At 44.4% G+C, this 23,820-nt stretch overlaps 1 protein-coding gene across 2 annotated transcripts in view; it reads right to left on the bottom strand.

The window, feature by feature from the left end:
- Positions 1–1,197: 1,197 nt before the first annotated feature.
- Positions 1,198–23,820, bottom strand: part of ATXN7 (ataxin 7) — a 92,231-nt gene continuing 69,608 nt past the window's right edge. Inside the window, exons 5-13 of one of the 2 annotated variants that reach the window (XM_087431283.1) lie at positions 23,368–23,620; positions 21,015–21,274; positions 20,472–20,554; positions 15,975–16,240; positions 14,295–14,493; positions 13,816–13,937; positions 8,166–9,138; positions 7,284–7,350; positions 1,198–5,535 (exon numbers count right to left, since the gene is read on the bottom strand). In XM_087431283.1, the coding sequence (XP_087287409.1) occupies positions 5,426–5,535; positions 7,284–7,350; positions 8,166–9,138; positions 13,816–13,937; positions 14,295–14,493; positions 15,975–16,240; positions 20,472–20,554; positions 21,015–21,274; positions 23,368–23,620 (2,333 nt within the window). In that variant the 3' untranslated portion in view covers positions 1,198–5,425. The remainder of the gene's footprint in view (positions 5,536–7,283; positions 7,351–8,165; positions 9,139–13,815; positions 13,938–14,294; positions 14,494–15,974; positions 16,241–20,471; positions 20,555–21,014; positions 21,275–23,367; positions 23,621–23,820) is intronic. The other variant, XM_087431282.1, reaches the window with a different exon arrangement.

The raw sequence follows: 23,820 nt of genomic DNA, 5'->3' as shown, positions 1-23,820 counted from the left end.
AGCAAAAGAGAGTGAAGATGCAAGAAAAAGGGAAAGAGATTTAAGTGCTTCTTTGATTTTCCAGCCTCCAGTGAAGATGTGAACGCCTTTTACTTGTAATAGCTGCACAGTGCCACGACTGGGCCATGAACATCTCTGGGCTCTGACAGTTACATCTGCTTAAACTGTATGTTCCTGAGGATGAAGGCCCCACCACATTTAAGGTCCTTGACAGTCTGGCACCAACTTCTCCAACCCTATCAGCCCCTTCCTTCCAGCAAGTTTCACCCACAACTATTCTGTTCCGCATTTCTTCATACCTGTGCTTGCCCCTCTGCCTAGAATGACCTTACCCTGCCTTTCTGTTGGTGAATTTCCATTCGCCAAGATCCTAAACTGCCAACCCTGCCCCTTCCTTGAATTGGGATAGTCTCCTCCTGTATCCACGGCCAGGTTACCTGCAAGGGAATGGAAGTAAAAATGGTAAGAGATTGAGCAGTTGAGCCCTTTCCCAGGAAGTCTAAGGAGGACACCAAAGGTGACAGGAGTTATCCTCAGGGAGCTTCTCAGGAATGGATTTGAGTAGTTGGAGGATCTAAGGAGGGAATGGTCATGGGGCAGTGAGGGTTGAAGCCAGCCTGATTCCTTCATGTCATGTATGGACATCTTCTCCAATACACAAATCAGTTGCTTCCCTTATTATTTTAAGCAACAAAAATAATTTGTAACTTATTAGAATAATTCATTTGCAAATGGTAAAAATGGCCAGATTTCTAGAGATAAAAGCTTATGTTGTGCTCTGAATAATATTCAAATGCACTTTGTACTGCCAGTGAGGGAGGTAGGTAAAAGTAAAGAAGAGATTAGACCAGCTCTGGATAAAAAACTCACCTCTAACAAAAAACGACCTCATGCCATCAAATTTACACATAGGCAAGTATAAATAGACCGTGTTTCTTAATCTGTCAACTCCCCCTTGTTGACAAACCTGCACGGCAAGAATGCAGTAATGTTCACTGTTTGCAGTTACTAATTTATCCAAGGCAAAGCTTTGTGCCCAAGAATGGAAACATCCTGAGTCCTCAGAAGAGCTGAGGTTGTACAGAAGGGAAGCTAAAGGAAGGTGCTTCACAAGGGGTCTGATGCCAAAAAAGAATAGTCAGACTGGACTGAAAGGGGTTAGTATCACAACGAGGCGGAAACGTGTGAAACAGTTCATGCAGCCACCTTATTTATTGAGAAGTCCTCATTTTATTGCCCGTTTAGTAACATGTTTGTTCCACAAACTGATTTCTCATAAAGCAAAGCACAACTTTTTCTTATAAATAGTATAAATTATTTTATTTACAGAAACTTGTTACAAAACAAATAGACTATATATTTCTTCTCTTTTAAATATCCAAAGTAATTTTCTATCCCTTGACATTTGTTCATGTTCTATACAGCAGCCAACACAAAGTCCAGCTGAGATGCTCTTGATTATGTGTACAAATTATCAAACTATTCACACATCTTAACACAGGAGATTGCTTTTATAACCAAGCTCAAAAAAAAAAAAAAAAAACAGCAAAATGCTTTCAAGGCCCTACATTCACACTGACAGTATGTAGTGCTCATTTAAATGATCTGAAAATGTAAAATGTTTTGCACAAAATGTAAAAATGATTATTTTCTGCTAAACAATGAAACTTTTAACAATCATTTTCCAAAGTCCAACTTCGACCCCCCCAGGACAGAATGAGAGATATTAAGAAATTCCTTGGCAACAGAACTCTTGCAGGAAGACAGCTGCCTTGATAAGTTACATTTTTCAAATTATACATTTTTTTTCAGTGTCCTCAGAGGTACTTTGTATTATATTTTTGGAATACAAAATATTTTAAATATTCTATTTTAAACTCTGTTTTTCATGAGTGAGTAACAAAACAGACACATCATGTAAGTTGCTGGCTGACAAAAAGATTTGTAACCCTTGGTGCCACCCGGCAATCCATCACTAGTTGAATTACTGGGAACCAAAAGGTCTTAATTTAAAATACCTTATAAAATTACCAGCATTGGTGGTTTTCAACTCCTCCCCTAAAATTTTAGAAACAATATTTAGGTGGAAAAAGCAAACTCCAAAAGTTCAACTGAACATTCAAGTCTTTTTAAAGAGAATCCGTCTAAGCTTAAAACTAGGTTCAGGCACTTTCAGTTTGTTTCCATTAGTTTTAAACCACATCACATACGAACACACATGTGCTCAGAGGGTACACATACACACACACAGGCACACACACACACACACACACAAAACACTAACAAAAGAAAAGCAGTGTGTCACTTAGTTACATGTAGTCTATCAGGAAATCAGGCAACCAGGGAGAAGCAATGCCCACTTCATCTGTCTGAATCCACTCCCGAGACATTACAGGGACAAGAAGACTTTCACAGAACAGAGGCATCCCTTCAACTGTGAAGGAGGCAGGTTCTAGAACTATCGGCTTGGCAGTGAACCACTTCAAATTATAAAAAGGTATTTACTTTTATTAATTAATAAATAAATACTAGATGATCTCAATTGTACCAAAACAGGATATCAGAAAAAAAGACCTGTGCAAAAATACATATTTAAATATGTACAATTCATTTTTAACAAAATATGTCTTCTGAAATAGGGATACTTCCATATTTATAATAGAACAAGAAATTCCAAAATAAAGATACAAAAGTAGGTTTTGTATAATTCTTTGTTCATTGCAGCACTTTTTTTTTTTTTTGTAAGTTAAGAAAACTGCAGGAGTTGTCATGAAATTCTATTGGAAAGAATATAAAAATTATCTTGATTTTAAGTTGATACCAAAGTCTGTCTAGAAACAACCCAACCACTGCAAATTTGGTTTTTGCGAGTTAATTTAATTCAAAAAAATACTTGTACTCCCGTGTTCTAAATGGTCTTAATTGCTCATCATAATAAAAAGTAGTTGTAGGAGAAAATAAAATATTTGAACAACAGTCTAAAATTTAATAGCACTGTTTAGAATAGGTCTGTTTGTGGCAGGCAGAATCCAAAATGGCTAATTTCCTAATCCCGATGCTCTGTGTACTACTGGGAGACACAATGAAATTCAATTAAAACCTCAGTCTAAGAAATCAAATGATCAATACTCGCTAATCTAAATATCTACATTATTCTGAATCAACTTGTTATTGTGGATCCTATTCACATCTTTCGGAACAACATGATCTGTCTATAAATTCCATCGCTAAAAGCAAGTTTATTTATAACCATCAAGTCCCCTTGGCTCTGAAAATAAATTCTACCCAGACCCCATTGCACTTGTCATCAAGGAATCAAACTAAGTACGTTCTGATTCCCTCTTACCTCCTCCCTCTTCCTTCACTGGGATGGAGCAACCAGACTGATTTTTCCTAACTCCATCGAACTGGCCCATCCATGCTCTCCTTCGTAAGCTCTCCTACAGCATCATTTAAAAAACATTTACTGATTGATTGCATAATAAGTGAACAAGATACTGCTCTCCCCTTCCTTAAAAAAAAAAAAAAATCAATATTTTACATCAATTTATAGCTAAAGTATCTGCATAATGTTTTTTTCTTACATAATAAGAATAATTCTGTAGTAATTCACATTATTAGGCTGGTAACCAAGTATTTATTCATTCTACCTGTTGTTGACTTGAAATTCCCTGAAACTGAAGTTTGTAACCCAAGAATTTTAGGGAAAAAAGGATGCACTAGACTGGCTCTGTGCAGGTCCTACCCAGGGTGATGATCAGAGCCTTGGGAATTGACCCTGTGTGCAGCAACTTTGTGTGTTGTTCTAAACAAAAGAGCCCAGTTCTTGTTCCAGGAGCTGTGGTGGTGGGATTACCTATTAAAAAGCCCCAGCTCATCCTCCATATTTAATGACACCTTCTCAAGCAATGATGTTTTAACATATTAAGTTCTTTCTTTTGGGGTGGGGCACTAGAGAAAATATCCCAGAGCATCTCTAAAACTCTCTTAGGAAGACAGCTGGCGTTAATCCCCAGAAAAGAGGGTGTGTTGGGGAAATACTATACACCTATCACATCATCTCTGTATGCGTACACATGGGCCACCTCCCCTCCCTGGGGGCCTGCTCCCCACCCCAATGGCACCCACATAAACACTTGTGGTGGCAGGAAGGGGAGCGCAGACACACACACATGGGGAGCGCTCAGAGCAGAAATTTACACTGAGTCCCAGGACAGTGTCCAAAGAGGAGAGATCAAGGGTAATGCAGAGTGCCTGGAAACATAGAAGTATATTAATGACTTTGTGAATGAAAGTTTCTGCTGCATCCTAATAACCTCACTTTACAAAGGCAATTTTTTGAAAATAGGAGACTAGGGCCGGCCCTATGGCTTGGTGGTTAAGTGCGCGCACTGCGATGCTGGTGGCCCGGGTTCGGATCCCGGGTGCGCATCGAGGCACCACTTCTCCGTTCATCCTGAGGCCGAGTCCCACATACAGCAACTAGAAGGATGTGCAGCTACGACACACAACTATCCACTGGGGCTTTGGGGGGAAAAATAAAATAAATAAAAAAAATCTTTGAAAATAGGAGACTGGGCAGGACAATCAACCCAATCTGCCATACTGTTTAACATGAAAACTTAAAGGATAAAAAAATTCCATTTCTTTGGAAATCTTGGAAAAATGTTTCCCCCTGTAGTGATTTCATCCACCCCCTCCCACCAAAATTTGGCTTTCCATTAACAAAACTAGTTTTCATTTGCATTTTCTTTTTAAAAAAGTCACACAGAATTGCTTTTATACCATGAAAAGTAAGCCTCTAATATGGTATATACTTGCTCTCTGGGCATCAATGGCTTTAAACCAGTTTTTAAGTTAGAAACTTCTGACAGCTTCTTATCCCAAATTACTTGCAAAAAGGCTGGGCAAAATTACAGGCTATTTTGTCATGGTGCCTTGCGCTAACATCCACATTCCACTCCTGGAACGTTGATAAAAACCAAACGACAGATCCCCTTCTCCAGAGGGTTGCTCAGGCCGCAGCTCTGCTCTCCTCTGGAAGGTGTCTCCATTTAAGGTGCCTAACTGCTGGAGAGGGACCTACAGAAGACAGTGGAAAAAGGGAACTGAGGTGGGGAAAGGAGGGAGGGAGAAAAGTCTACAGTAACGCTCTTGCTGAAACATTCTTTCGCCCAGCCAATCTCCTGGAAGAGTGGCTCCGTGATATACTGCAAGTTACAAGACAAAACACAACTTCTCACAGATTGGTAGCAAGGAGTCCAGACCACTGTAACACTGAGAAAAGAAACTCGGTGGCTGAACTTGATCCAGTGTCCTTTATGAGTACTCACTGCTACAGACATAGCTTCAGGGAAATCCTCGTTAAAACAACAGCCCGGCAGATTTCTACCCTTGAGGCCCACAGGAGGTTGGGAAAACAGACTCAAAGGCATCGTGGAGTCCAGAGTGCTGAGTGGAGGTGTAACTTGTCGTCAAAAGTGTCCAGATTATTCCTCCCAGGACTATTTTCAGCTGTCAGGGACGTGCCTTTGGCTTTCAAAAAAGAGGGGTGGGGAGACAATGAAAAGGTAAGTCAGCGGTTGTACACTGCGCTGCGCTGATGCTAACTAAGCAAGAATATTCCAAAGGCCACACACCACTGACGTCTCCACTGACCGGGTAATCCCAGGAGCAGTCAGCTACAGAATTTGCCCTTAGCTTTCCAAAAGCCTTCACTGCCCTTGAGCACAACCATTCTAAAAGCCTGACTTTTAGAAAATTGTCTAGAAGAGATGCAAGGCCAGGTTTCTAGCTTAGAGAAAAGGCTTACGTGTTTGCCTTTTGGTTTTATTTACTGATTTTGTTTCCTTGAAGGCATTCCAGGTTGTCAACTGAGAAGTGAACAAGGTCAAATGGGCTGGCACACACAGGTGTGAGAGCTCACATCCGAGGCAGTGCTCTGCGGGGAGAGGGAGCCTTGGCCCTCACTGTCCCACAGGGAGCTATTTTTAAGTCCTTGGTGGCAGAGGCTACGAACAGACTGGCGGGGGGAAGGGGGGAGGATGTGGCTGCCCAGCCCCATCTCCTAGGCTTCCCAGCATGTCCCACTGCATTCTCTTGTTTAGGGAGCTTCAACCAGCTCAGTTATCTGTTTTAAAATCAGCTCCAGAAGGAACAGCACAGCGAGTTGAGGTCCCTACTTTTCTAAGAGCAGCATTCTTTAAAGCATTTTGGAGTCCTGGGTCCCTTTGAGATTCTGATGAAAGCTATAGGATTCCTCTTCCAGATAAACGAGCACAGACACAAAACTATGCTACGCTTTTTTTGGGGGTTTGCCGATCCTCTGATCTCTAGCCAGGGGTCCCCCCTAGGATTTGTGAAGCATAATAAAAAGTATTCCACTGCACAGAGGAAATCTTTCTCAAATACAAACAAGTTGAAATTAATTTTAAGGAACAGAACCCAAACTTAGGCTGTCGGTCCTAGTGGGATATAGTCCCCCGCAGATGGTGGAAATCAGAGGTGGCAAACTGGTAGCTCATGAGCCCAACTTAGCCAATAGATGTGTGGGCTATACCAGATTAAAATACACAACAAAAAACTACACAGCTTAAAAAAATGGCCGCATTTCTCATGCAAGTCCAGATTTGCAGTTTCCCTTTGAAAGTGGTAACAAGTTTCTGGGAACAGCTGCTCCATGTAGACGGGGCTCCCACTCCCCAATTTTCCACAGACACTGTTCCTCTCAGCTGCGCCCACCCAGCCTCTTCCTCTCCTGTTACTGTGGGCGGTAAGGTCTGCAGCCGCGTCTACACGAAGACAGAGTGCGCTCAGTAATACAAATGTGGGCATCAGAACGCAGTGGAACACCCCTCCTGCGGAGTTCCCGGAGAATCACGAAACTCCATTCAGAAGGGAGTTTTTAAGGGATGGGTCTACCATTTCTTGTGCTGTTTGCATTGCATTTTTATGCTCATCATAAACTATCATGAGTAACTACAAACCAGGAAATAAAAGCACATTTTCACTTGTCCAGGAACCCCCTGCTCAAAGAGCCAAACAGAAAACAGCCCATACGGATGTGAGGCTGCAACAGAAGAATTTGAGCGCTTGCTATTTAAATTCATGGATAATTATTTTCCCCATATCTTTGGCATTGGGTATTAATTCACACAGATATTGGAGGGAAATTATATCACAGTAAGAAACCTCTTGGTATTTTCTGAAAAAGTCCTAACCTGGCATTTGAGTTAAGTTCTGAAGATGAGGAAGGAAAAGAAACAAACAAAAATGGGCTTCACATTTTAAATCAGGGCTCTGGGGTGATGCTGCTGAAATTCCTGCTTGTAAGCAAGGGGAGAAGATATCCTGATGAATGAGATAACAAGATGAGAGAGGAGCTGGAAGTTAGAGCAAAGGAAGCTGGAAGAGACGGCCACAGGAGAGAGGGCTGGGAGAAGACAGGAACCGTGGAACATGGGGGAAAGATAGAGATTCATAGTGAGAGAGAGCCCCACACCTAGTGAGTCACTTCTCTACAAATGGGCTCGCGTTCAGACTTCTCTTTAATCTATTAACCTCAATGAGATTTTAGTCTTCTGCGATGCCTATCCTTAATGCTGTTTTCAGGCTTTCCTGGAAAACTTGGAGAAGAAAATAGTTATAGGGAGAGAGTTAACCAGAAAATCTGAAATTCCTTGATGGGAAAAATATTAAAAGCTCTTGCTTTTTAAAATTTAAATCATCTTTCTCTACATCAGTTTGATTTTAGCCCATCTTTCTTCAGAGGAACATACTAGAAAACTGCTCTCCAGGAAACACAGCCTGCTTCCCTCCTGCACAGCATCACAGGACACACACTGTCCCCCAGGGACTATGCTCGTTGGCTACAGAGAGGGATTGTGCTGTCACGCAGGGTGGTTTCCGCAGCCCTGTCTGCTCAAGTGCACCTCTGTGGTTTCCTCACCCAGGAGCATCTTCCAAGTCATCAGCAATTCGGGCAGAGAGGAGCCTTTGTTACCTTCATATGGCCATGAACTCTTCCTCTTTTTAAAGGACACCATGAGGCTGGACATTTGTTACAGGCAAACCAATCAACCCCAACCACACAGATCTCCCGGCTGGCGACAGACCTTGAGGAGAGGAAATGCGCATCCCCACAGGGCTCACAGTCCATTTCCTACCTGATGAAGGAGGGAACTGTTGGTCAGTCCTTGTGTCCCTGGGCTGGTGCCTGTGTGTTTCACGTGGACATTGTTCATGGCTGGCAATTTGGCAACCTTTGTGGGTTTGCTGCTGTTGTTGTTGACGCTGCTCGAGCCGGGCGAGCACTTTCTTTTCTTTCCTATGAGTTTGTCAAGAGGAGTGTGCGAGTGTGAATAACTGCCGTGGGAGTTGACAGGCAGTTCGCTGGACTGGTGAATGAACGGGCCAAGAGAAAGCGTGGAATCACTGCTGTTCACCATCACACTCATTCTCTTGATGGATTCAGCGGGGCTCCCGCCGGGGGGGCCCCTCCCTGACTGGTCGTGCCGGACACTCACCAAGTTCGCTTTATTTGCCACACAGTTGAGGCCGATGCCATGCGAAGCTGTTACCGTTGAGGGGTAGGGAGGCCCAGAGTGAGCGACACAGTTTTTCCTAAAAGACTCCATGGAATGAGAAGAAGAGGAGGAGAAGGAGGAGGAAGAGTGAACTAACAGTGGGGAACTGTTTTTGCGTTTCTTTCCTGAGCCACCGCTGGTACTGCTACTGGCGTTGTGACAGTTAGTGCTGTTACCAGAAGACTCCTTGGGTCTTAAAGACTTGCTGGATTTCAACTTCTGAGGTTTCCTGGACATGGGGGAGGAGGGCACTGAGGAAAGGCCTGAGGGCGTGGAAGGGGATGAGGATGAAGAGGACACTTGTCTGGATTGCATACTGCACACAGGATCCATTGCCCCGGAAGCGGCAGGCTGTGCATTTAATGTGGTTCCATGAGCTGGTACCGATTTGTTATTTGGGGAGATGTAGGTGGACGAGAGCAGGACTGGGGATGTAGACATGGTGGCTGCTGCCAGATAACTGACCCCACATTGTGATGTCGGCACAGAGTTTGTCCGGTGAGGAACACGTGTGGAGACAGGTGATGTGGTACTGGGCACTGGCGGGATTTTCCTGCAAAAAAGGAGAGGGCAGTGGGTAATATTTACCATAGCCACTCATGGAAACTTTCATATGGACACCCCTTCGCCTCTGCCACTGAGAAGCACACCCGTCAGAGGGATCACTCTGAAATGCAGAGCCAGTTCTGTCTCCTTCAAATTCTTTAATGACTTCCTGGGGCTCGCAGGATATACAGAATAATGGTCTGGCAAGTCCTGTGCACCTCGCCTGCTGCTACTGCTCCAGCTTCATATCGCCCCTCCCATCCACCATTCCCACTTCCCTGATTCCAGCCGCTGCTCTATATCTTAAGTTCGGAGAACAGGCCATGACACAGACTCTGTATATCTTCTGCCTAGAACACTCTTACCCCAGCTTCTCTTCATCCCTTAGTCTTAGCTCATCATCACTTACGTAATCTGTCCTGACCATCCCGACCTGCTCAGTCCCCCACGGACTTGCACTGCCTCCTGTTTCTAGACCTCGGAGGACTCAGGGTGGTTTCCCTCTGTGATTGCTGATCACTGTCTAATTTCTTTGTAGATGGAACAATCCATAGCTTATTTACCATCATGACCCCAGTCCCCAGCACAGAGCCTGGAATATAGAAGGAAGGCACTCAATAAACATTGAAAGAATTCATGAACAAATGAGGAAAAAGGAAGGGCACAGCTAGTTAATAACAATTGCTAGGTCCTAACCACTGGCTTGAATGACTGTGCAAGGGAACGAAGCCCCCAGATCTCAGGGGATTTCCGGTCACAGTGCTGGAACAATGTATTCTGTTTATAATGTCCGGGCAGGGTATCCATCTGGGGTAAGGGAGCCATTCAAATAGTCAAACCAGGAAGGCCCCCCTTTTATTTTGGCTCTGATTTTAAAATGTGACAGCATCAACATTTCAAAAACCCCTACGGCAGGGCCGGCCCCGTGGCTTGGTGGTTAAGTGAGCGCGCTCCACTGCTGGCGACCCGGGTTCGGATCCCGGGCACGCACCGACGCGCTGCTTCTCCGGCCATGCTGAGGCCACGTCCCACATACAGCAACTAGAAGGATGTGCAGCTATGACACACAACTATCTACTGGGGCTTTGGGGAAAAATAAATAAATAAAATCTTTAAACAAAAACCCCTATGGCAGAATTCACACTGAGGTGGCGAAACAGAAAATGGCCTGACTGGAAGGCAGGTGCCAAGACTGCCCTGCTCCTGACTTCCTGGGGAGGCTCTGGCTGATCCGGTCACCACTCCAGCTGGGGCTCCAGTTCCTCATCTTTCACGTGAGAGAGCCCAGACAGCAGGCAAAGTGCTTTCAGAAGCTTTTAAAGAAGAACTACAGGTATTAATAAAAGGAATTAATTACTGCACTTGTTTGCACCAGCTTTAAAACTCCCATTCAAGAGTATAGCTCGGGCCCCAAGTCAGCGCTTCCCAACTGTGGCTGCCCAACTTTGGCTCCACATTAGAATCACCTGTGGAGTTGAGGCCCCACCCAGAGCGACTATACTAGAATCCCTGGGGGGTGGGGCCCAGACAATAGTAATTTCTAAATCTCTCCAGGAGATTCCAACACGAAGCCAAGACTGAGAACCCAGGCTCTAACCCCGTGGTACTCATGGAGGACGAGCAGTGATATTACCGGAGAGGCTTATTAGAAACGCCGAGTCCCTGGGCCCCACCACAGACCTACTTCATCAGAATCTGTATTTCAAGCGAGTCCTGGGCACTGGCACCTTGGAGAAGCCCTGCTCTAAACCAAGTACAGGTGCTCCTGCTCACTGGGTGCAGTGGCTTCTTGTGGCCACCAGGTGGCTTAGGAAGACAGAGCCTAAAGACCAGGCTGCTGGAACCAAATCCTGGGAAAAGGAAAAGGCTTCCATAGGGGAAGGCATGTGATCTCTCTAGACTGTTACTGGTTCCTCTTAAAAACGCTCTTTTAAGTCATTCATCACCTTTTGCATAAAGAGACAAAGAAACAATATGTAGTCATACATTGACCGGTGTTTGCATAAATAAACTCTGTAAAGATATATAAGCAACTTACAAAAATGCTTCCATCTGTGGGGGTTGGGTGGGAAACAGGAGGGTGGGGGACAGAGGGACTAAAACTTTTCACTGTATACCTCTTTATATTCTTTTTTTTTTTTTTGCCAAGTGAATTTATTATCAATCTAAAAAATTACAGAAACACCCCAAAACCAAAAAACCCTTTGATAACCATCCCAGCCCCTCCTTAGAGGATGTGGAATAGTGATCCCAAATCAACAGTGGGCAAGCAGTTGACAGAAATCACAGGAGCTTAGAAACGGCCTTTTGGGTCATGGCCATGCTCCAGAGGAAGGCTGGTCTAATTTCACCACTGTCCGGAGACTCTACACCCTGAAGATGACACATTTCACTGTCATACTCAAATCTCACCTCCACTTACCCCAAGATTAACCACAATAAGCAACAAAAGGGTAAGGGGCCTGGAACAGTGCTGCCGAAACTGGGGCTCTTCCTGGGAGGGAGGACTCTTGGCTGAGCCAGTAGGATGGAACCCGGACCACTTGCAGGGTTTTCTTGGGTGCCTCAAAGATGCTACCTGAGAACAGTTCTCCTCTGGCTGAGAAGTGCTGAGCCACTCCTAGCAAATCTCAGGGGCTACCTGAGTCGGCCTACCTCACTCCTGTGTCAGGGAGCATTTCCTCGAGCACCAGGCCCGGCACCTGTCTCCAAGCTCCTGCCTGCCCCAGGCCTGTGTGCCAGCTCATCACTGAACAACACATCTGTCTCTGCTGTATTGACTTTTTTAAAACCAAAGGTCATGTTAACAGAAAGGAATGGTGTCCTCCTCGCCGGGAGCAGGTGACTGATGAGGCAGTCAGCCTCTGAGAGAATAGAGAGAGACAGTGCCGTCAATCTCACGACCCTGCTTCTTCAAAGTGCACAGCACAGAGAGGAAAACCTCTCCACACAAGCCACTAGGAACCAAAATCATCTTCACCCAAACTGCTGGTCATAAGCCACGTATCAATATAATGGGATAAAATATTCTGAGGACCCTTCTGAACTCTTAGGAGTACACTACACCAATGGTTTAGTGAGCTCTCCAAGTCCCGCCGGGTAGTCTGAAGAAATAAGAAGCTGAGATTTCACGTATCTTAGGGTGTTCTGATGTGGAGAGACCCCGTGAGGCCCAACAAACCACTGCCCTGAGTCTGTCTTTGGAAAGGGACAAAGTTCCTTCATTAAGAAGGAACAGGGGCCTCTTTATCTAGCAAGAACCAGAAAGAAATGTGAAACAGAAAAGCAGAATAACACTGCCCTGGGTCTGGTTTTCCTAGTGAACAAATCCAAGTCCTACTAATGATCATGGAGATGGTTCTTTGGATTGTGGACTATCCAAGGCCTCTGACGTTATTAGGAAACCAAGGCAGGGAGGCAAATGGATGTACTGGCAGAGTCCATTCAAGGAGGCACTAGTAAATGATGCCTAAAACAGAGGATCTGGAATGATCTGTGGATTACTGGCTAGGCCCCTTTAGCAAAGCTCAATGTTTCCCAAAGGAGGTTCCACCAAAAACTAGTTTCCCAAGATGCTCCCCTAAAAAAGGTTCCCAGGTCAAAAGAGCTTGGGAGACATTCTACATTATACATGATACTCCCTGCTTTGAGAGCTACACTGGACAGTGCCCATTAAAGGCTCTGAGAAGTCCTGCAGTAATAAAAACTATTTTACTTCAGAAGAGGCTGAGCTAAACCTTCCTGGCCACGGAACTCGTTTCACTTAAAATCCTGTTTGGGAAACACTAGCATACATAATGCCACACAAGATGATCATCTTATCTTAAACTGTCTATCAGAGTACACGGCTCCTCTACCTAAAACCCTCAACACCTCCCCACTGTACTCAGCACCCATTCCAGTGTCACCTGGCCTCTGCTGTGCTCTCGGATCTCATCTTGTACCATGCTTGCTTTCCTGCTGTTTCTCAAACAAGTCACATTCTTTTCTGACTCAAGACCTTTATAAATGTGGTTCCTTCGGCCTGGAACCCACTCCTCCCCATTACCTGTGTGGCTGCTCTTTCTCATCCATCCATCTCAGTCCAAGGGCAGCCTCTTCAGAGAGGCTTTCCCTGAATCCCTCTGTCCTGTTATTTTCCCATCTCAGCTCTTTGTCTGGAACCAAACCGCTTCTGGGTCCAAATCCTGGCCCTACCACTACCTTGCTGTGCAGTCTTGTTTCTCAGTTTCATTATCTCGAAAATAGGGATAATCCAGGTCACCTGACACAGCGAATTGTGAAAATTAAATACATTTAATAAGCTGCCTGGCATTAAGTAAGCTCTCAGTGTTAGTGATTATCACTGCATCCATTATCTCCCTTATGACAAGCTATAATCTCTATTTTCTATTTATTGGTTTTTGTGTTTCTCCCCCCAACTAGAATGTGAGCTCCCCACATGTGGGAGTTCCTCTGCCTGAACCCCAGCACCCAGAAGAAGACACATTTAATGGCATTTAATGAAAGAGTGAATGAATGAATGAATGATGAAAGGCCTTCTTCTCAGGATGAGTCCAAGGCCATGGTTTCATTTTAGATAAGCTTATCTTCATTCAATCACTCTCATAAGAAATACAGAGGATGCAGCACTGAGGAGTCAGTCCCCTCTGCCCACCCCAGAGGTGGTGGCACAGGCACTCACCTCCACAGCTGCGCGTTCAGATGCTTCTCCACCATGAGGTTGAGGGCGCAGCGAAGCCGGTTCCACCTGGAATCAAACACGTAATAGCCTCTTCCAATCTGCCGGCTCCCGAATGTGCAAAACTGCAAAAGAGAGCACAATCGCATGTGCTTGCTGACTTTGACACGACACACCCGGCGAGGGCTCTCTCCTTCAGGAACGGAGCTAACCGTCAAAGACAGAGCTTACTCTGAGTAACATAGGCTGTGAAGCATGAGCATGACAATGCCTAGACCTGAGTGTCATGAGAAGAAAGGGAAAAGCATGAGACGTCCCCGGACAGGGTGCATGCCGCCTCTGGAACGCCCTGTTCTGAGCTGCTCTCATACCTCGACCACGTCCCACATGTACGGGCATGCCAAGCTCCCTGGCGCGCCCCCCTGCAGTGCCCTGTCCCTGCTGTGTGGGGAGGGTCAACGCGGGGTGGATGTGGAACTTACAGATGCTGGCTGAGGATGATGACCTGAATAATGACAGTCCAGTTTTTCAACAGACTCTTCTTTGTCATCGCCTTCTCCCTCCTCACTGGATAACCGAGAAGCTGGCTCAGTGGCAGGCAGGGGAGGGTGTGGAGATTCATGGACTGGAGGAGGGTCAATGGGGGCACTCCCACCTTGCTGAGCAGGGCAGCCTGGAGGCCTTGGTGAGTAGAAAGTGCAGCACCGATCAGATCACACGTCTGGGAATCAGCCGCCTTAACTCAGATACAACAACGGATCCAAAACCACTTAGGGAGGTCTGAGGTCCACCACCAGCACTGGGCAAACATGCTGCTCCAGGTGGCCCGGGAATGAAGTAACCTCACTCCTGAACTGCACGATGTCAAATGGAGCTGTCTGCCCATTTAACCAAAGGTAGCTCAGACCTAGTTCTCTTTTCTACAGCCACTTGGGTGGCTCAGGTCCTCCTTCTAATCTCCTCCAAGAAAAGGGAAATATATGTGGAACTTAAGAGAATTCTTTCTTTGATTCCTCTTCAAATTGCACTTGGATTTGGGTTACTAAGATAATAATGAGATAACTGGCAAAGTGCTCTAAAATAGCCTAAGAGGGACAGGAGGTGATGCAAGACCACGGCAGCATTACCACTCTGCGTGGATAATCTAGAGCCTGTTACTGAAGGACGGTAATGTGTTTTTCCTACATATACAGAACTAAGCTTACTTTTTTCACAGATGGAAAAACTTCAATGAAAAGACTGCCAAAGAAAAGACTTGCTAAGGAATCGATGGCCGGGCCTGGCCACATTCTGGGGAGCCTCCTCCGAGCACTCCTTCAGCGTGTTGCTCAGAAATCAGAGGGCTTACATTGGGATAGGCTCAAGCACATACTTGAGTTTCCCCCGCTCAGGCGAGCATTTCAAGGATCAGACACGTGAGGGTGGAAGGTTAAAAAGCAGCAACAAAGGGTTGGCACATTCCTGAGCAGAAGCCCTTGATGCCAAAGGCCTTTATTCTCTATGCCTTTCTCTTTCCTTTCCCTCTGGAAATTGGGTACAAAGTCCTTTACTTCAACTTGGTTAAATATACAAGCACAAACATACATATATTCAGTCCACCATCACTGTCTGTGAGGTATGTGTATGCTAAGTTCTTGGTAAAACCCTTTGATCCACTGCTTACTAAATGGCTAAAATGCCTAATCCATGCTTAGGGCAAAGTCCCAAATGAATGAATGAAAAAACATGTTGATAAATGAATGCTGTAAAAACTCAGGCTGAAAGCCTGTCCCCAGCAAGGATTCCCACTGCTGTATTTTGCAAGAAGCAAGAAAAATGAATGGGAAATTGCTGCCAAAGCCAGGTGAAATGTTCCAATCACTAACCTGCAGGCATGACCCAAGTTTTGGCCCTATTCAATGGGTAAGCGACACCTTACGTTGAGCAGGGGTGGGGCAGATAATTCTAGCATTGTTCTGCTGCTTGCATTTGGCCAAGACGAGCCTTGGTTGAAACTTAGTGATGAACTCAACAATTTTTTTCTTATAGTAAGACCCAATTGGAAAATATCTCCATAGTGAGCCTGACGTTCATTCCTCGACATCATGACTGCACTGGGCTTGTACAATGATTGCAAGTCTGTTCTGTGAAGGAGGGAGAAAGAATCGGAGGACTTGGCTTACCTTGGAAGACTGGGGGTGTGAGGTTTAGGTTTACTAGCTACGAAAGGCTTTGATTCGGAAGGAATCACTCCATGCGAGTTTTGGTGTGGCTCCTGTGAAGTTCTAGGAGGGGTGGGATGCGGGTCCCTGAGAGGCTGCGTTGGTTGCTGAGAGTCCGGATGGCGAATCGATTCCTTTTCCCTGGTTTTGTTTTTGTGCTCGGCTAATAACAGATCAAATCGTTTTCTCCTACCCTGGACAGCTCTCCGCTGGGTTAAAGGATGTGTCTACGGATCAAAAAAATACAGAAACTGAGGAATCGTAATATTCTTTTCTCTGTTATATATCCAAAAACACCATTACCAATAAAAAAAGCAGTCATTAGCATAGTCAAAGGCTGCTCAGCATTTGATAAGCTAAAAATCATGAGGAAGATCTCTTTTCTTTAGCTAGAAGCACATATTCCAGGCTCCAAATGTATGAGAACTCGGTGATGTTATTTCCACCAGGAGAAAGAAGGAATGTTAGCTGTGCCACTTGGTTTGTAACGGAGCGGCAAACAGTAGAAACAAACAGGTGACAGGTACTCATGCTCTGAGTCTTCTTTGGGCCATTTGGAGGTTTGAATGTTAAAAGGGAAGAAACACTTATTCCATAAAATATGTATCAGAAAGTCTTTTGTCAGCAACTGCCAGAGAGTAAAAATTAAACACAACTGTTGCTCTCTATTCCAGTGAGGATGCCACGTAACAAGAGAAAGTGGCTCACAGCATCCTGGAGACGGGGACTGCACGGGCGAGGAAGACCTGAGAGAAGGAAAGAACATAAGGTCGAGGGAAGGAGGGCTGTGAACTGGGAGAGACATGAAGCAGAGTGAATTCCTATAAACAGACCCTCGCTCTGGAAATGAAGAAAACGGGACAGACAGAACTCTTGGATCTTAAGACAAGGTCTAATTTCAGAATTTGGAAATGGACACACTGAGAAAAAGAAAGGTCAAATTAGAGCAGTGCTTTCCTTAAAAGGGCAACTAATAGAAACCCGTGGCTGAAGCACATCTTATAAGAAAATGTCCATACTCCCAACGCATTTGATAATTGCTGGTTTGGTGTTTTTAAAGGCTCACTTGGGGCTAATACTATTCCTGGAAGAAGATAAAGTCAAGTTAACCTGACAGGTCCATACTGCTGGGGTCTCAGTCTATACAAAACACAAGGAGACACTAACTACAGTGGCCACCTATCATATCCCAAATACAAGTGAATTCATCTACACAGTTCCTTCTCTCTTTTATGTTACAAAATACTGCAAACAATACTTTCTGTGTGTTCATGCTCCTACACATTATACAAATGTATTGCTCTTCAAGTTTACATGTTTGCTACAATTTAAGGGGTTTAAGAGTAGGCTTCTAATGTCCTTTTGAAATTCAATAACATCACCTATCTCCTTACTAGACATATTGCAAACTATGCTCACCTAAACTCTAACCTGGTGCAGACAGGTAGATAAATGTGCTTAGCTTCTTTTAAAATTTTTACTTAATTTTATTTAATATGTAACATACCCATGAGAAAGTCACCTAAATGAAGACAAAATACTGTTTTGTTCAGTACTGTACCAGCATGCAATAAATGCTTCAAACTGGAAGTATATAAAAAGAATGGCTCTCCAATATGTGTTGAATGATCAAATGAACATATAATGTCACCAGTCCACCTGCCTCTCTTTCCAGATAAATACAGAAGCCTCTCCTCATCTTTGAATGTCTCCTGGTGCTTAGCCCACAAATCCAAGCGAAGAAAGTAGGCAGACTCTCAGTACTTCCCCAGCTCAGTCTGCAGGGTAAACAAGATTTCCACTGAGCTCTGAAGAACGTTCCAAACACAAATCTGACGCCCCCTGCCCCATCAGAACTCTTCAGGGGCTGCCCAAGGCTCACAGGAGAAGGGCTGACTGTGTAACTAGGCTTCTAGCCCAGCACACTCTAACTCCTGTGCTCCCTGCTCCTTTGGTACCAAGTGCCTCCTCCTCCTTCTGTTCTGCCTCCTGGCTGCCTCTCAGCGCCTAAGGTACTTGTTCTGCCCCATCACAGAGCCTTCACACGTTTCCTCTGCCTCCCTCACCCCTCTTTGCCTGGATAAATCATAACGGATTTCAGCCCAGTATTCCTATGGCAAAGGAGGCTTCCCTGGCCCAACGCCCCTGCTGAAGGCTCTCCTAACACAGGCCTCCCTCCTTTTTGTTACTCATCAGTGGTAACTTTATGCTTATTTGAATGATTATCAGATTAATCGCCATCTCTTTCATTAAACTGTAAGCCCCACAAGGGTAGAGATCATGCCTTGACTTTGTAAAGCCTGTGTCCTCTGGGACCTGGAATGAGGCCTGTGCTCACAGATGTATGCAATAATAATTTCTACAATGACTGAATGGACAAGGCTACTGGAGTTCAAAGCCATTTGCATGGCAGGCACAGAGGACATCAAACAGAACACTAGACAGATGAGGCAGTGAGGAGGGGACTGTGAGGGTGGCAGGCAGACAACAAGGAAGGAGTGATAGGAATGGGCAGCAGCAGATCCCCAGAAAGTGAAGAGAACGGATAACGTTCTAAGTCTAAGACAGGAGAGACCTGGGCAGCAACCTGGGGGACATTCGGCAGGGGCACTTGAGGGTATTTAGCCCTCTACAGCTTAAGAGATTCAGGCCACAGCAGAGGCAGGAAAAGGGAGAAGCACAACAACACAGGAGAACAGAAGCACATTTTGTGAGAGGGTAGTCCTGCTGAGATCTGCATTTTCTGCCAGTTCTATGCTGAACTCATGACGCCAGGCCTGAAGATATGTATTAATGGGACGACAGGCTTAACACTGTGCCACAATCATGACACCCTTAATAGAACACATGGAGAGCACACACGATTTGAAAAGGAAGATGGGAGAAAAATGCAGGATCCACGTAAAGTCAGTTCACCCATCAATAAAGGTTCAGGAAGAAGGCTGGTCAAACCACTCCTTGCAGATTCTGGGTTGATAAAAGCTTTTGGTTCACCAGCATGCCTCATACATGATTTAACAAGAGCATCTCGGATAAAGCAAGCATGCTTCATTGACCATAGGTACCGCAATACTGAGAAACCCATGTTACTGAGAGTCAGGTAGGCAGGAAGAGAGCAGAGAGAGGATGGCAAGTTCTGAGCATGCTGTGGAGCACGCCTGAGGCATGCTTTCACAAGTTCCCTTAGGGGCAGCTGACAGGGACACAATTCTACAGAGCTCCAATGGCTATCTTCAAACAATGACACACCACTATATGTGTTCAATTAATACCGTATAAAACAAAACCAACTTTTGTTCTGGGAGAGGAATTTTTAACATAAGAGATTCAAGAGTGGGACTGAGGTGGGAATGTCCATCAACCCGTGAGATAAAATGCAAAATTCAGAATACATATGTGCATATAATATGTTTTTTCCTCTGGGAAGAGGATTATGATTTTTTAAAAAAATTAGATATTTAAAGGTGGTCTTGACCAAACCCTTTCCCCGAAAGATTCAGAACAACTGTTGAAGAAAATCTACACACTAAAACTAAATTAGAAATTTAAATTAAAATAAGATTTCCCATTTCTGAAGATGATAACATGCCTCCACTGCATAGGGGCTAGAGTGCAGCCTGAAGTCCTTTATTCAAACATAATCTTTGGTAAAATTTAAAATAATACACCAACAATTTTATTAATTTTTAGAAGATAACACTAGTTTTTATAATTTTTACCCCCTCCTCCCAAACAAGGGTTTTTAAATTGCATACTTCAAAGCAATGACTCTTAGTAATTCTTGAACCCTTCTGAAGGATAGTGGGGGTCACTGTCCAGAGAAATGCACATAAACATATATGCTCATCTATGTAAAAGGTCCACTGATGCCACCCTGACATCAACAACCTCTATTTTACAGCAAGCATCCCACCTTCTTATTAGCATACTGGCATTTTAAAGGAAATCTCAGGACAGAAAGGAGCATATTACATTTTCTTAGCTTATATATAAATTAGATTGCATATTATCTAGTATTTTTTTCAAACCTAGAAAAATAAGGCTTCAAAGTCAGGCTTAAAATTTCTAAGTCAGCTTTTTTAAAGTGGCTCTTTAAAATTTAAGAACCACAGATTACATAAATATTTTAAGAATATTCATATATATGCAAGGGAAATTTCTGAACTTGTTCTAAGTCAGCACAATTTAAACCACAGTAAAGGGTAGCTTCTCATATTAAATTTCTATGAAATTTTAAAAGTCTTTTGAAAACAACAGATTGATTAGGAAAGAACACTATTTCCTGGATACAACACTGCTCACTGGAAACAAAACCTCTCAAGATTGCAGGTCATAATAACAGACTTCACATTTTCTGAACTTGAGGCTTTCTTCATCAAAACCAAGTTATTCCCTCATTTACAATCCCAGTTCCCTGTGCTTACCAGAACATTCAGCTCTGTCCAGGAGGACACCTACCTTGCATGTCAAAGACCGGGTGCAGGGCTTCTTGGTGTCAAGATCAATGACCCCACAGTGTATGTCAGGATCAAACTCTCTTTCTGTCAAGAGCACAGAGAGATGACAATAGGCTCACCAAACACTCTTTCATTTATTTTGTAAATAAGAAAATGGAAGAAATCTCAAAACAGACTACTTGTAACTTGAATAAAATCTACCACATTATCAATAAATGTGAGCACTGCAGAGAAGCGGTGACATCACAAAGAGAGTGTGGGACTACTGCCATCAGATGACAGGAAACAGACTGTTTTCGTCAGCATTACTGCATTACTCCATTCAGACATACACCACTAGAAAGCTATTTTTACATTACTTACACACACACATGCACTTTAAAATCAAGAGTGAAGAGGTCAAGCATACCACTTAAGGAACTTCCTCCTAAAGCTGGAGTTGATCAGTTTTAAAAGGAGGACTTGTAGACAGCGGTTCATTTGCTCCCCTGTGAATCCCCAATTAATACACAGAGAAACATTAAGAGAGAAAATGTGAAGTTACCTGATAATCTCTTATTTAAAAATTTCCTGTTATTGGAATTATCTTCAGACTTCTTTTCCAGAGTGGGTGGTGCAGGAAGCCCTTTACCATTCAGGATCTGTCCAGGCGAAGGCAAGGTTGGCTTTGGTATTGAGGGGCAGTTAAGGCCAGGCTTGACTGAGGAACTGACAGTAGCAGGACAGGTTGGCCCCACCGCAGATTTCAGTAGTGTGCCATCCATCTTCGGATGAATCTTCTCCACTTTGACAGAGGGTGTCATGCTGTTGTAGGGGAAGAGAGAATATCAGCACCTGAGTGCCAGAGCGGCCCCAGGTGAATGCTGAACCAGACGGATGAAGGCAGAGCCTGGGTCTACCCGTGCACTGCACAGAGGTAGGCTCCCAAAGGCACCTTCTGAATATTTGTTAGGATCATCTGGAAAACTCAGTAAGGTTCACATTTATTCAGTCTATAAGCCCTTCTGGTGAGGCAAAAAGCTCCAGTGAACCATCAAATTTACCTGGTCTTTCATTCCAGAACAATCTTACACATGAGCCTATGGGAGATTTAGACCTGATACCCAATGCAATTCCTGTAAGAAGCAAAATATGAAAAGGTCTAAAAGAACCAAAGACAAGCTGCAGGACCTTTAGAAAATATCTTCTGAGAACTGTTTAAGAAAGGATCCATCAAAACAAAGCAAACTGAGCAGAAAAAAGAACAATTGGAATTAGAGAATACTTCCAAGAAATGTCACTAAGGACCTGTAACAACTCAAACGAGCCTAAGGATACATCGCCTAACAATACAAGAAGAGGCTCTCTACTTCTGTCAGTGAGGAAGACCAATGTTTAATTAGTGTGTGATATGTCAGTGAAGTGATAATTCCAGGCCCTGAAAAAGGTTTCTATGATAGGAGCTCAGAATATTAAGTGCCTAGCACACAGCTGGTGAGCACTGAATACCTGTGCCACTAACAAAGAACTGATTTCTCTTGGAATCCTACTGACACTATCATTTGGGTGGCAAATGTTGGTGTGAAGCTAACACTTGGCCTGGTCCCCCTCTAAAGCCCAGCTCCAAATAAAGAAGACTTGAACTGATGAGGTTTTATAAACTTTATTCAGTGGAGTCAGTGCTCTAACAGCTGTTAAGCTGGCGAGTGACTTACACACTGCACTGGCATTTTCTTTGGCTTTCAGACAGCTCCGGGAATGAAAGCCAAGTTTGCTGTACTTGCACTTCTGACTGATGAGCAGAAGCTGGGGGCTTAGCAACCAGGACAAACAGCCCCAAACAGCTGTACCTGGAACCTGGGACAGCCTGACAGCAGCAGAGATACTGCAAGACGCTATGGCCTCTCCCAGCTGGCAAGTCCTTGAGCAGTAGCAGGTGCCAAACGCTGCCCTGAGATTAACCAGGTTATCAGACTTTGGGACTGAGATGTGTAGCATAACCTCCAAAAGGGAGGCAGGCCAGGGAAAAGTCACCCGCCACCAAGGCTGAGGAATGCCATGACCAGGCAAGATATGTTTCTATGGGAGTGCACGGCTGCTCCCTCACGTGACCACAAGAAGCCTGCCAACTTACAGATCCCCCGTGGAACCTTGCCAAAGCCTTGCCTGGTGGGTGTGAACTTTTTCCAGTCTACCTTCATCACTGCTGTGATGGGAACCCAAGACTGGGGGGAGGAAGAATTGCTTTCCTATTTGCTTTGCAGGTCCCAGAAAATCCTAGAACAGTGTCTGGGAATCTCTTCACCTTTTTTATTCTTACTATTATCAACAGCAGCAGCAGAAGCACCAGCATCCGTTCATTTACTGTCTCCTGTGGGCCACACATTTTGCTAGGTGCTTGACTCAAATACATTAACTCTCCTCCTCCAATAACCCTGCACAGTGACTGCTATTCTTAGCCTCCAAGAGAAATGGTGCCTTGTCCAAGGCCCTGCAGCTAGGAAGTGACAGAGGTGGAATCTGAACCCAGGCCTGTTTGACTTGAGGGACCTTTGGCTAAAGCTTCTCAACCTCATTACGCTTCCTTCTCCTTATCTGGAAAACAGGGATAACAACAATACCTATTTCATAGGGTTGTTGCAATAATTTATTAAATGACAATATGCTCTATATAGAGAGCTATCAGTAGCTGGCATACAATAAAGGATCAGTAAGTATTATTAATATTATTATTGCTATTATTACTCTGTAAAGTCGCCCAAGATATGACAGAGAAACAAAACGAAACAACAACATATATTTGAGTTTTCCCCAAAGTGGGCTCCCTTTCACATTATTCAGATACTCTCCGATGCTACTGGTGTACACAGTTGCACTGCCAGCAGGTAAGCTTTAAGAACCCTCTTGGCCATACTCACATTCTACCAGGGGGGACTCTACTTTGTTGAATGGGATGCATTGGCCTGGTGTTCCCCCTGAGCTGCAGTTTCTCTTTGGGTGATTTCAACAACTTGGAACTTAATGAGGATGCGCTTAGAACACCTCCACTGGAAGAACGGCTGCTTCCACTTCCACTGCCTCCTTTGCTTTTGGACAGAGAAGGGAAGAAGGAAAATACTGAAGTGGGAGGAACGGCCAACGAAGGCTTGCTGGATGAGCTGTGTCTTCTTTCTGAAAAGGAAAACAAAGGCAAAAAAAAGAGAGACACTGTGTTTCAGGCAAGTCTCCAACGGAACCCTGGAGGAGTCCCCTGAAATCAATACGTTTAGGTTCAAATATGCATCACTAAGTGAAAAGACATTAAACTCAGCAGCTTCCAGAAGTGGCTTATCTGGGCTTCACAGACTTATTTGGGATTCCAGGAACTGCTC

Source organism: Ceratotherium simum, chromosome 5, assembly GCF_057802395.1.
Source record: "Ceratotherium simum simum isolate JZ-2026a chromosome 5, ASM5780239v1, whole genome shotgun sequence".
In the NCBI taxonomy this organism is placed as follows: domain Eukaryota; kingdom Metazoa; phylum Chordata; class Mammalia; order Perissodactyla; family Rhinocerotidae; genus Ceratotherium; species Ceratotherium simum.
The sequence above is the reverse complement of the archived record's forward strand: the minus strand, read 5'-3'. Positions and strand labels throughout refer to the sequence as shown.